The 12475-nt window shown below is 51.6% G+C and overlaps 1 protein-coding gene across 3 annotated transcripts in view; it reads left to right on the top strand.

The window, feature by feature from the left end:
• The first annotated feature begins 3791 nt into the window (after window positions 1-3791).
• The window catches only part of Rab11fip5 (RAB11 family interacting protein 5), a 49495-nt gene continuing 40811 nt past the window's right edge, over window positions 3792-12475 (top strand). For 2 of the 3 annotated variants that reach the window (XM_008824720.2, XM_017796027.2), the window contains exon 1: window positions 4063-4629. In XM_008824720.2, coding sequence (XP_008822942.1) covers window positions 4199-4629 — 431 coding nt within the window. In that variant the 5' untranslated portion in view covers window positions 4063-4198. Of the gene's footprint in view, window positions 4630-12475 lie in introns of all 3 variants that reach the window. The other variant, XM_008824719.2, reaches the window with a different exon arrangement.

The raw sequence follows: 12475 nt of genomic DNA, 5'->3' as shown, positions 1-12475 counted from the left end.
GGTCACCGGTACACAAGACTCAAGGCTCGGCTCAGTCTGTGCTTACAGCTTTATTCTCTCTGGGACCCAATCTCTGGGACTCAGTCTCTGACCCGATCTCCCACTATTAAGAGAAGGCTAGGATATTTTTATACCATGGGGGTAGTGGTAAAAGCTTTGGCTGATAGATACTTTGTGAGACATTCTATTTGCATATGGAAGTGGGTTTCTGCCATGCTGCCAGGCTGCTTACTACCTGAAAAATCACACAGGAAAGTATGGTATTCCTAGAGCCAGAGGCCATGTTTATGTTATGGCATTTGTGGCGGGCACTTCAAAAGGAGAGTCAGGAAAAATGCCAGGGAGGCACGCTGCTATGAAAGGAGTCTCAGCACATAACTCCGAGCTCGTGAGCTATCCGGATATGAAGAGACTTCTACTTCACATAACAGAGGCCCCCAATACTCCCTGATGAACTGTGACCTGGGAGATGTAAGCCAAATAAACCCTTTCCTCCCTATGTTGGTATTGGTCAGAGTGTTTTGTTAGCCAGCATGTGGATGCTGGGAATCAAGCCTGGGTCCTCCACAAGAACAGCCAGTGCTCTTAAATGCTGAGCCATTTCTCTAGAGGACAGAGTGTTTTGTCACAGCAATGGAGAAAGCAAACTAAAACAGGAAGCTTTTGCTATCTTCAAGGGTGTGTCATCTATGGGGATGGGGGCCCAGGACTCCTCACACCAGTCTTCTAAGCAAAAAGTTACAGTGGAAGTGGCTCAGTGGTGCTGTGCAAGGATGAGGACCTGACTTCAAAAGCTTAGAACCTGGGCTGGAGAGATGGCTTAGCGATTAAGAGCACTGACTGCTCTTGCAGAGGACCCGGGTTCGATTCCCAGCACCCACATGGCGGCTACAAACCATCCTTAACTCCAGTTCCAGGGGAGTCTGAAGCCCTCTTCTGACCTCCGCGGCATTGCACAACACGGGTGCACTCACGTACATGCAAGCAATACACTCATACACATAAAATAAAAATAATAAGTAAAATATTAAAAAAAAGCTTAGAACCCATGTAAAGCTGAGTATGGTAGTGCACTTCTGTATGTGAAAGGTGAAAGGTGGAGTTAGGAGAATCTCATGAAGCTTGAGGCCAGATAGTTTAGTGTATGGGAGTCCAGGGGCAAACAACAAAGAGACCATACCTCAAAAAAGGTGGGAGGTGAGGACTGACACTGAAGGCTGTCACTGACCTACATACATACACACACTGTGGTACCTGTAGGCCTGAATGCACACACATATGTATGCACACACATCTCTATCTATCTATCATCTATCTATCTATCTATCTATCTATCTATCATCTATCTATCTATTATCTATCTGTCAATATAGATCATACAGAGTTGCTGTGGGAGGCTGTCAGAACGGGCTTAGGCAGGATGCTCCCATGGGTCTACTTTGCCTGGTCTGCTGATGCCCCACTTTCATGTTTCTGGTGCAGGACATGACCTGGAAAGTGGAAGGTCAGGCTATATGGAATAAATAAAGGCTCCTACAATGAACTATCCAATAGAAAGAACAACAACTGGATTACTATACAAGACTGAGGGAGGAGAGAGGGTGTGAGCCAGATAAAATACATATCTATCTTAGCAGGAAGGCAGTAGATAATGGTCAGCCCTGATAAATCCAGATGTAGCTGCAGAAGCATTTTATACTATAAGGTGGAGTCCACTCTGAGGTCTATGAACACAAATAGCTTTAGGAGGTATCTCCCTTGGGGCTGAGTGAGTAGTTCAGTTGGAAAGAGTGCCAGCCTAGCATGCTTGAAGCTCTGGGTTTGATTTGCAGCACAAAACCAGATGTGGTAGCTCAAGCCTATAATCTCAGTACTGGGAAGATGGAGGTGGGAGAATCAGGAGCTAAAGGTTATCCTTGGCTACATAGCCATTTCAAAGGCAGGCAAGTGTACATGAAGCCCTGCCTAAGAAAGAACAAAAAAGACATGTCCCTGGATTGAAGCTGGGCATGGCAATTGGTGTAGGTCTGTAATCCTAGCACTCGGGAGGGAGACGCAGAAGGATCTGGATTTCGAGGCCAGTTTAGAGTGATTTTAAGACCAGGTTGGGCTACACAAGACCTTGTCTCAAAGAGGACTAGGCACAGTGGTGCACGCTTTTAATTCCAACATTCAAAAGGTAGAGGCAGGTGGAGCCCTGTGAGTTCCAGCCAGCCAGGACTACATAGTGAGATTCTGTCTGTTTGAGGAAAAAAAAAAAAAAAAGCATGAGCAGGCGGGTAAAGGTGCTTGCCATGGTGCCTGAGGACCTGAGATCAATGACCCACGTGGTAGGAGAGATTCGACTCCTTTGAGCTCTACTTGTGTGCCACGGCCCATGTGAGTGCACACACACACACACACACACACACACACACACACACACTCACACAAACACGATAAATACAAAAAAAGACTGGGAGCGGAGCCATACACCTTTAATCCCAGCACTTGGGTTGGGCAGAGGCAGGTGAATCTGTGAGTTCAAGGCCAGTCTGGTCTACATAGTGAGTTCCAGGACAGCTAGGGCTACAGGGAGATCCTGTTTCAAAAAGAAAGAAAAAAGGAAAGAAAGAAAAAAACCAATCCTCTCCACTCCTTGGGCTTCTGGGATAACCTTTTACTTATTTATTTATTTACTTATTTATTATTTATGTCTTTTTGAGACAGGGTCTCCCAATAGCCCCAGCTGTCCTGGAACTCAGAGAGATCTGCTTGCCTTTGCCTCCTGAATGCTGGGATTAAAGAAATGTGCCACCAGGCCCGACAAAGACTGTTTTTCAGTAACTCTTCTTGCTGAGCATGGTAGCATACGCCTTTATTCCAAGTTTTGAGGAGGCGGAGGCACGCACATCTCTGTGAGATTGAGCCTAGCCTGGTCTACATAATGAGTTTCAGGCCAGCTGGGGCTACAGGGAAACCCTCTCTCAAGCAACAAAAAGAGTGGGTTCAAAGGCTGAAGATATAGCTCTGTGGTAGAATACTTGCTTATCACGCAAAAGGCTCTGTGTGCAATCCCCCACACTGCAAAAAAAAGTTTTAAAGACTGGTGAGCGTTGTGTTCGAGGCTAGCCTGGGTTACAGTGTAAAACTTGATCTCAAAAACCAAAACAGAAAAAGGTGTCAGTGATTGTTTGGAAGCCGCCCCCCCCCCCGCGCGCCCCGAAGTGACTCACGAGCCACGGATGCGGCTGCTCATCCAGCCGCAGTGTCAGCGGAGGTTGCAGCACCGCAAACTGCGGTGCCGGTCGGTCATGCGGGAGCTGCTGGGGTTTTTAGGACATATACAGCGGCATGGGCAGGCCGAAGAATAAGAACACGTGTCCACTTAAGGGATCTCCGTAGTCACATCACCCCACAAACCCACGCCGAGAAGAGGGACGTGTCCGGAGGGCGTGAGGGGCACAGTGGGAAGGTCAAGCCTCGGAACCTAATGCGGTCGCTCTAGCCAGTCCAACTCGGGGGGAAGGGTCCAGCGGAAAGCCCCGCCCACTTCACTGCAGAGGCCGCGCTCCGCCCCACCCCGCCGTGCGCCCGCCCCTCACCTTTCCTAGTATTTGGCAACAACGCGTACCCTCACGCGGGAAGAGGGCGGTGTCCTTTGGAAGCCCGCCTACCACGAAGAGGCCCCGCCCCACCCCGCCCCGTCCATCCCGGGCGCCTTGCAGCACTGCCCCACCCGCTCGTGGGCAAGGCCGTTGGGCGGGGCCCCGGCGGAAGCCCCGCCCATGTCCCTGCAGCGGCCACATCCCTCCGGAAGCTTGCTGCTCTCCTCTCTCCTGCTCCCTGTGCCTTTGCTGCACCGCAGTATCAACTTGGGGGTCGGTCCTCGAGGCCACCGGGAAGCTCGGCTCACTCCTGCAGAGGCCTCGCCGCTCCGCCCCTCCCTCTCCGGGCACCTCCCAGCATCCTCTCATCCGCAGGCCGGTCGCGCCGGGGGCGGGCCAGGGGCGGGGCCAGGGCGGGGCGTGACGTCGCCTCGCGGGCTTGGGAGGCGGGCTGGCGGCTGGGCGGCGGGCTGCTCGGCCCAGGCCAGCCCGCTCCTGCCGCGGTCGGCGTGCTAAAGGCTGCGCTGAGCTCCCGACTGCCTTCCGCGGCTGCCAAGTTTGCCCTCGGTCCTGGCGTCGGCGCCCGGCCTGGCCAGCCCTCGTTCTCCGTTATGGCCCTAGTGCGGGACTCGGAGCCAGCTACCGGGCCCTCCCGCTGGCTGCCCACGCACGTCCAGGTGACAGTGCTGCGGGCCAGTGGGCTGCGGGGCAAGAGCTCTGGCGCCGGCAGCACCAGCGACGCGTACACGGTGATCCAGGTGGGCCGCGAGAAGTACAGCACCTCGGTGGTGGAGAAGACGCAGGGCTGCCCGGAATGGTGCGAGGAATGCTCCTTCGAGCTACCGCCCGGCGCCCTGGACGACCTGCTGCGGGCGCAGGAGGCGGACGCGGGTCCGGCGCCTTGGGCCTCCCGTCCTGCCGCCGCCTGCGAGCTAGTGCTCACCACCATGCACCGCTCGCTCATCGGCGTGGACAAGTTTCTGGGCAGGGCCACCGTGCGGCTGGACGAAGTCTTCCGAGCAGGCCGCGCCCAGCACACGCAGTGAGTCGGGGGCCCCAGGGGGGAGCATACTAACGGTTGAAGGCCTAAATGGGAGGGGCTTGTGGAAGATCCAGACCCCTTTCCTCGCGCTCAAGGACATAAGCCCACATATTAGTTGTTTCCTCTTATTTTGGGATCCCTTCCCTGTCTCCCAAATTGCTTGGGCGCTGGTAGGGCATGGGAGGCTTGGTGGAGCTGGAGTAATAACCAAGCGTTAGGAGTACTTGGTCAAGGAAAGTTAGGCATTTCCCTCAGTCTGTGGGAAATTAAGAAGGGAAGCTTAGGGGCCCCTAAGGGAACTACAGGCACTGGGAAGTGCCCAGCTTGCAGGGGAGTGGAGAGGCTATCTCACCTTGTTGGGGTTTGGAAGGTGAGGTGTTACTTCCAGGGCAAGACTGGAGGGAGACACCCCAGAAAATCTAGGGGTTATGCAGGACATCTACCTTTTACCTGTTCTGGAATGCCCTCCACCGTCTAGACACACTCCCTGATTCTGTGTTCAGGATCCCTGAACTGAGGACTGGACAACCTCCTAAAAGTAAAGGAAGGAAACACTTCCTGGGCCTTCAAAGGGGTTGCCTGCTGAGTGTGGCAGACGAATCATTATTGCCCAGCAGTTCTCCAAGTCACTTCCAGAAAGACTAGTGGGTTTTAATAATTTATTTTGTTGGCATTTGGCTTTCCCTGGGTTAAGATGAAGCCTTAGAAACTTGGAACACCTTTTCCTGTTTGGGCTTGGGCTGATCTGAAAGTCAGTCTCCAGGGCTGACCACCTGCTGTGGCTCACTGGAGTGATTAAGTTCGAAGCCTTCTAGGTGGGGTCAGGAAGTGAATGGGAACTGAGTAGGTGTCCTACATAGGAGTGCTACTGGAAAGGTTTGCTGGGGTCATAGCATGAACTCAGTAAATTGAGGAAGGTTTGCTGGAGAATGCATCTTCAGCCTGTTGCAGACCTAAGGGAAAGCCAGATTTGAATAGAACATGGCTAGGGCAGGGCCTTCTTGGCAGGGTGGGAAAGCACAGGGCTGGTTCCAGGCAGGGCTTTGACCTGACTCCATCTCCGCTCTGCTGGCTTCTCCCTCCTTCCCTCATGACTTGCTGTTTGGTTGCTGGGTGTGGGATCATGTGGTATAGCTTGGACCTTGTTTTGTGCTTTTCCTCCCTCTGTGTGTCCTCTCCCTCCTTCCTAGCCCAGCCAGACCAAGGGCTAGGTGTAGGTTGGAATGTTCTCTTCTGAGCTCTTAACCTCTTCTCTTTCACATCACCCCTTCACTATTCAACTAGACTGGCAGATGACATGTGGTGTATGTATTAGGGGGAGGGTGGACTAAAGGGGATAGGAAAGAAAAAAAACCTTTAGCTTGCAAGGAGAAGGGTTGATTCCCCCCCCCCCCCAGCTTTCGCTCCCCCCCCCCCCCCCAGTTCCTGCCTTTGCTTTCCTTTTGGCTTTAGATCTTGCTTAGAGGAGCTGACCCAGCCTGCAGGTCCAGGTGGGCCTGTTTTCAGCCAAGAACAGTGCTCCTGGGAGAATTTGACTTGCAATCCCTTGATCTGAATGGCAGCCTTAATTTACTTTCAGAAGTCGTCTTTTCCACAATCATCACTTCACACCTACCTTGGCTACCTTTCCTCTGTTACAGTGACCTGGGTTATTTATAAAGTTGGATAGGGTAGGGGGCGGTACACTTAGGTTGGGCAGCGGAAAAGTTTGTGCCGTTGGCCTGTTTCTCTAGTTCACTGGACCTCATAGTCTGCTCACTGACTGAGAGCAAGGGCTGCCACCTCTGCTCCATACCCTCAGGCTCCAATAGTCATTCCTGGTAGCATTTCCTGTAGCACCCTGGCTTGGGCCACTGAGGCAATGAGTCTGCACAAAGCCTAGTCAGAGAAGACCAGGGGATATCATCCTCAGCTTTGGATGATGGTGAAAAAGAACCATATTCACATTTAACTCCAGAAGCCAGCTGTGCTGGTCTCAGGGGAGATGGGTGGTAGTCCTCTATCACCCAGAGAACTTGACTTGGAAAGGGCATGCTTGTAGCTAAGAGGAGGAGACTGGGGAGCTGCACAGAACAGATCCCATTCTCAAATGTGCCACACTACAGCAAGGCAGGTAAACTCTTGTTGCCTCAGTTCCCATCACTGTAACGTGGGTAAACTCACACTTTCAGGGTTGATGTGAGAGGTAAAATGACAATACAGAAAAAACTAGTGAAGTTCCCACTTCACGGTGTGTGTAAAGGTTAGTGAACAGCAGTGATGGTGGAGGGACATTTTAGTGACACCACCTGGCAGCCCACATCTTGAAGAAGTTCCCTTGCCTTGGAAGAAGTGCTTATGTGATGAGGGAGGACCTAGTTAAAGAACTTACAAATCTTGGACAGCCTCAGGACCATGGGTGGTAACAGAAGAATGTCAGAGTTCCCACCCAAATGAGTTGACTTTCTGTAACTCTCTGCAAGCCTTTGAACTTGGGCTGCACCTGGGAGACATCCATGGTCTTAAAGCCAGACTCCAGGTAGCTGATGGCACTATAACCCTCCCTGGCAGTCTTGCTTCGAGCTGCCCATGCCTTGGGGGAGCACATGCTGGCACAGTGCTAGAAAAGCTGGAGATAGATTCATTCCAGTTCTGTGATTTATTAGCAGGCAGGTTCCTTAACCATTTCCTCCCTTACAGGTAGGGTTGAGGTTGCTCTGGAACCTGGCTTCTTGTGCTGAGGTTCTAGCTACCCCAGAGGTCCCTGAAGGTCCCTTCTCCTTGAGTTACTCTGCAAGGTGAGAATTTCCAAATAATCAAAGAGGAAATTCCCTTCACCCTCATACTGGGGATTGAACTTGGACCCAGTGTATGCTAGGTAAGCACTGTACCACTGAGCTACATTCACCACTTTTGAAGAGGGAAGTTCTCAAAAAACATGGTGCACATGGCACTTGAATAGTGCCACTTCCTGTCTCGAGAATCCTGTACTACCATCTTGATGCTACGGCTGGGAACATCCCAAGATGCTGCTTCCTTTCAGCTTTTTTTCCCCCAGCAACCCTCCCAGTACTGCCCAGTGGGTACTAGTTTGCCTCCCTGGCTCCTAGGACAGAGATGGAGTGGTAGTGATTAGTGCTCTTTGGGGTCACTTGGACTCCTCTGGATTTACTGTTGTGGATGTGGCTTTTACTACAGGGGAATGACCCTTAACAACTCAGAAGAGGGGAATGATAAAGAAGCAAGTTTCAGAGTGGGAATCTAGGGAGTTTGCCATGGAGCTGTTTGGGTTGGAGAGACCTGCTGCTGGTTCCCCGGGGAGTGCTGGTCAGTTCATGCATTGGGAGATGGGAGGGCACAGCACCATTCTGCTGTATTAAGCCCCACATTTGCCTTCTCTTGACTTGGTCATCACCCTGAGGCCTAGAGTGTAGAAGCCCATTGGACCAATGGTAGAGGCTGGTCCTCTGAAAAAGTCATGGCAAAGCCATGAGTGTGGGTTTGTCAGGTGTGACCAGTTGTCTTCTTTCATCATAGACTAAACCTGCCAGGCCCAAGGTCAGGCTACTTTGTCAGTCCCTCCCCAGGGACTTTTATTTTTGTTTGTTTTGTTTTTGTGAAGGAAGTCCAGGGAGGCCTGTAGTTGTAGAGGTCTGAGGTCAGAGGTTCTCTGTGACTGGTCATGACCATTTGAACTGATATTCCTGACTTCCAGGTGCTAGTATTACAGGCGTGAGCCACCACACTAGGCAGTTGGGAGGGTCTCTGAGGGCTTCTTTTCATCCTTTAGCTTGGAAACCTCCTGCATGACCACATACCCCCACTGCCTTCTCTCCCCTGGGGTCCAGGTATATGGCCTGGTTTTCAAGGAGCAGTTGGGGCCACTTAGGCCCCTACTTGAACCCCAGGCCTGGAGTGGAGCCAGTGTGGCTGTACCCAAATGCGGCATTAAGACTCACAAACTTCATCTCTTTTGGTTGTGGGCAATTTGTATTTGGGGTTGCTTGAGCAGCAGCGTCAGGGGAGGGATAGGAAGTGTGACTCCTCATCAGGCTGGGCAGCTCTTTCTGGCTGGCACAGTAGCTTCTCTTTCCCTCTGCATCTGTCCTTGGCTCTGAGCCCAGACTGGAACCAGGAGCCATTAGCCCGCAGTCAGCTCTCTGTGCCCACTCCGGTAGGCAGATGGGGACAAGGTACGACTCAGCAGAGCCCACCATCCTGGGGTGACCTTGAGGCCTGGTCTTTGCTTTTTTTTTTTTCCTTTAATTTTTATTTTCTTCTTTGAGACTGACCTGGAACTTGCTGTGTAGTCCAGGGTCAGCTGCCTGGCCCTTGTTATTGCAGCCACCCTGGTGCTGTGACACCTTCCTTGCTGTTAAACTGCCGCTTTCCCCAGATGTTTCCCTTGCCCTTCCCACTGTGTAGGACAGATGAATAACACAATGACAGGACCTGCTGTTGATCTGTGGAAAACAGCCCCCCTGACTTCATTTCCCTGTATAGAATGTGTCCTTATTCTGGTCTTGGAAGACCTGTGCTGGAAGACTGGTTGCTTTGTTTTGAGCTGGCTTTGGGTTGTTTCTTCCTGTGGACATGGCAGTGAGGCCCTGAGTATTGGGCCCAGTATCTCCATAGCTAGTAGTGAGGAGGGCTTTCAGAGGGGAGTTATTTCAAGTAGGAGCTCTGGTAGGACACCTGGACCTTCGACTTGACCTGGGGGAGTAGAGTCCTTACTCAGGGAATTCTAGCCTCAGAGCTAGAGGGATGGAACAAGGGATGGCCAAAATCACCTGGCCGAAATCACCTGTGTGACCCCGAAACTCCACTGCCTTCTCTCCCCTGGGTTCCAGGTATGGCCTGGTTTTCAAGGAGCATTCAGGGCCATTTAGGCCCCTGCTCGAACCCCAGATCTTGAGCCTAGAAGATGGAGCCTAGAAGATGGGAAGCTACTCAGCTACCTGTGGAGGCTATGACTATGTGTGGTTTCTGTTCAGCCCTGGCAGCCTAAGGAGCTATAGGATTTGGGTGAGGAAGAGTTGGCATTTGGGTCCTCTGTGCACCCTCTGTATCAGTTACCAAGCCCTTTCTAGAACTTATGTAGTTGTTGGTATTGTGTTTAACCCCTGAGTGATCCTTGCCACAGAGAGGTGAAGTGACTTTGATGAAGTACATGACAGTCAGGACTTGAACCTGTGCTCTTGACCACACCACCATACTGCCCACCTTGGTACCCCTCCCCTACCCTGCACAAGCCCAGGTACTCTGCAGGAGTCCTACTGAGGCCTCCCCTCCCTCCCCAATACAGATTTGGAGGTTGGCCTTGGGGACCTGCCTCTTTCTGACAGAGCCCTGGGTTTATGTGGTGAGCAGGCCAGGTCTGTGGTTCTAACCTGGTCATGTCCATTCCAGGGGATGACAGTGTTGCCTGCCACCTGGTGTGTCATAGGGGTAGGATGAGGCCTGGAAAGCTCTTCAGGTCCTTGGTGCTCTTCCCCACTCCCCGGAAGAGTCTTTCTGACTTTTTCCAAGGTGTCCCATACTTGCTTGACCTGACAGAAGGCTACTAGCCTACCCAGTCCCCTCCTCAGAGATGTGGCTCCTTTCCATTTGTTTCCTACCTTTTCAGCATCTGGGATCATTCCCAGGTACCACTACAACATCTGTGCCTAGGCCAGTGCTTCAGAGGAAACAAAGAAGGAAAATAGGTAGCCCCTTCTGGAGAAGGACAGCAGTATGTTGAAGAGAAGACTTAACAGGAAGCCTTTTGCCCCACAGAGCAGTACATAGACATTACTGGAGGAGTCAGGAGAAGGGGTGCCCACAGAGTTGGAGAAATTTGTGTGGGCTTACTGGGGGAGGAAGGGGAGGTCTGCTGGGGCCTAGGCTAGGAGGTAGGGAAAGGACCCCTTCAGAAGTGGGGGAGTGGGGTGCTGGGGCTGGCCTATGAGAGGCAGTGAGGGTAACTGGGCTGAGTTTGGGTTCACCTTGCTCCTGACTTGAGTTACCTTGCTCCTCTTCTCAGAGGCAGCCAGTATTATGAGTTCTGGGGTAACCTTTCAAAGTTATTTCTTGAATTTGCAAGCAACTGAACTGCATATTTTCTTCTCCCTCTCTGTTTGCCCATATGCAACATTCTCAACACTCACTTCTGTACCTGTGACCCACCGGCCTCACTTTCCCACACAGGGACACTTATCATTGGCCTCCATCTATCCTGGGATCCAAACAAGCTCTAGGGGAAGAATAGTCACTCCTCAGTCCTGGTATCCCTAACCCAAGGCTCCTGTGGGGGTGAACATGAAGTTAGGAGTGCCCTGGGCATGGGGGTGGTTTAGGTAGAAGTCCTTCCTTCTTCCCTGGTCACTGAAACTCCCCGGAATAGGTTATCTTGCCAGTTCCCTCCTTTCTCCTGGGCAGTCTTTGCTGTTTGGTACTGGCCACCTCACTCACATGGGTTAATGACAGCCTGTAAAAGGCCTTCAATAGACAATAAACCCAAAGATTTATGTGCGGTTGGCCTACTTCTCAGCATGCTTTCCCAGCATCACCTCATTTTGTTCTTCCTTGAGGGCAACAGGGTGACCCCTGTTCCCATAGACGTGGACTGGAGTCTCAGGATGCGGAATGTCTTGTTTAAGGTCACATGGCTTATTAGTGGTGAACAGGTTCCTGACTTTGAAGCCCAGTGTACTCTCCCTTGCCTGTGCTACTGGCCTTCCATCCCGAATACCTGCTCTTGCTGCCTGTGATGTTTAGACTTGCTTCCTGGCATTTTTATAGCCTTCTCCCGTGAGTGAGCATGGGGCTCCCTGGCCCCTTCTGAGGCCAGCTGACAGAGATAGACCTTTGGAGCCATGGGTAGTAGGACAAGGATTAGAGGAGATGCTTATGCTGAGGAAGAGGTGGGGGCTGGGCCTGACTGAGGTGTGAGGTGACAGCCACGGGAGTAACCAGTGAATGCCAGTCTGGACCCCCTCCAAGGGTTGTCACTGCCAAGCCTGGCATGGTGCCAGAGGAGGTGATAAGATTAGTCTTTCAGCTTGATAAGAGGTCCTATCATGCCCTGGTATTGTGCCTGGCTTATAGTTTAAGTGTAGAGAATAAGTCAAAGGGTGGGTTAGGTGATTTGGTGATAGGGGACACAGGGCTGAGGCCCCCTCACCTCCTGTCCACTGGTTTGTGAGACAGACTGTTTGTGTTGGGCTTTGAAGAGCAGAGAAAGCAGAGGGATAGAGAAGAGAAGGCAGAGGAGATGGGAAAATGGCCTTCTGGCTGTCTCCAGACTCCAAGTGTGAGTTATAGCTGGTGTTTTCCCTGTTTTTATCTATTTTATTATCCCTGTTTTGCAGAGTCAAATGATTTTTAAATATCCACTGAGGGTGGGTTGGGAATGTACCTCAGTAGTAAAGCTCTTGCCTGCCTGGGTTCACTCTCCAGTACTGCAAAAAAGAAAAAACACCAAAAACCAAATCTACTCAGGGGCCGGGGGTACAGCTTAGTTGGTAGAGTTGCTTATCTGGCATATAGTAAGCCCTGGGTCCAATCCTAGCACCGAATAAACTGGGTGTGATAGTGCGTGTGTGTAATCCCAGTGCTGAGAGAGAGAGGCAGGAAGATCTGGAGTTCAAAGTTATCCTGTTACATAGCACATTAAGGCCAATCTGGGTTACATGAGACCGTCTCTCGAAATGAAAAAACTTACTTAGTAAATCAAAGGTAGGACTAGAACCAGGCTTCCAGAACCAGGCCTCCTGTCTTTCAATGTATTGGGGTTTCCCACAATGCCCTTAAAATAATTTTTCCCCCTGTTTCTTTCTGAGACTAAATCTTGAGTCCCACCAGTACCATCTCTTTATCCAGTGAGTGG

Source organism: Nannospalax galili, unplaced genomic scaffold, assembly GCF_000622305.1.
Source record: "Nannospalax galili isolate Female #2095 unplaced genomic scaffold, S.galili_v1.0 scaffold389, whole genome shotgun sequence".
Taxonomy (NCBI): Eukaryota; Metazoa; Chordata; class Mammalia; order Rodentia; family Spalacidae; genus Nannospalax; species Nannospalax galili.
The sequence above is the reverse complement of the archived record's forward strand: the minus strand, read 5'-3'. Positions and strand labels throughout refer to the sequence as shown.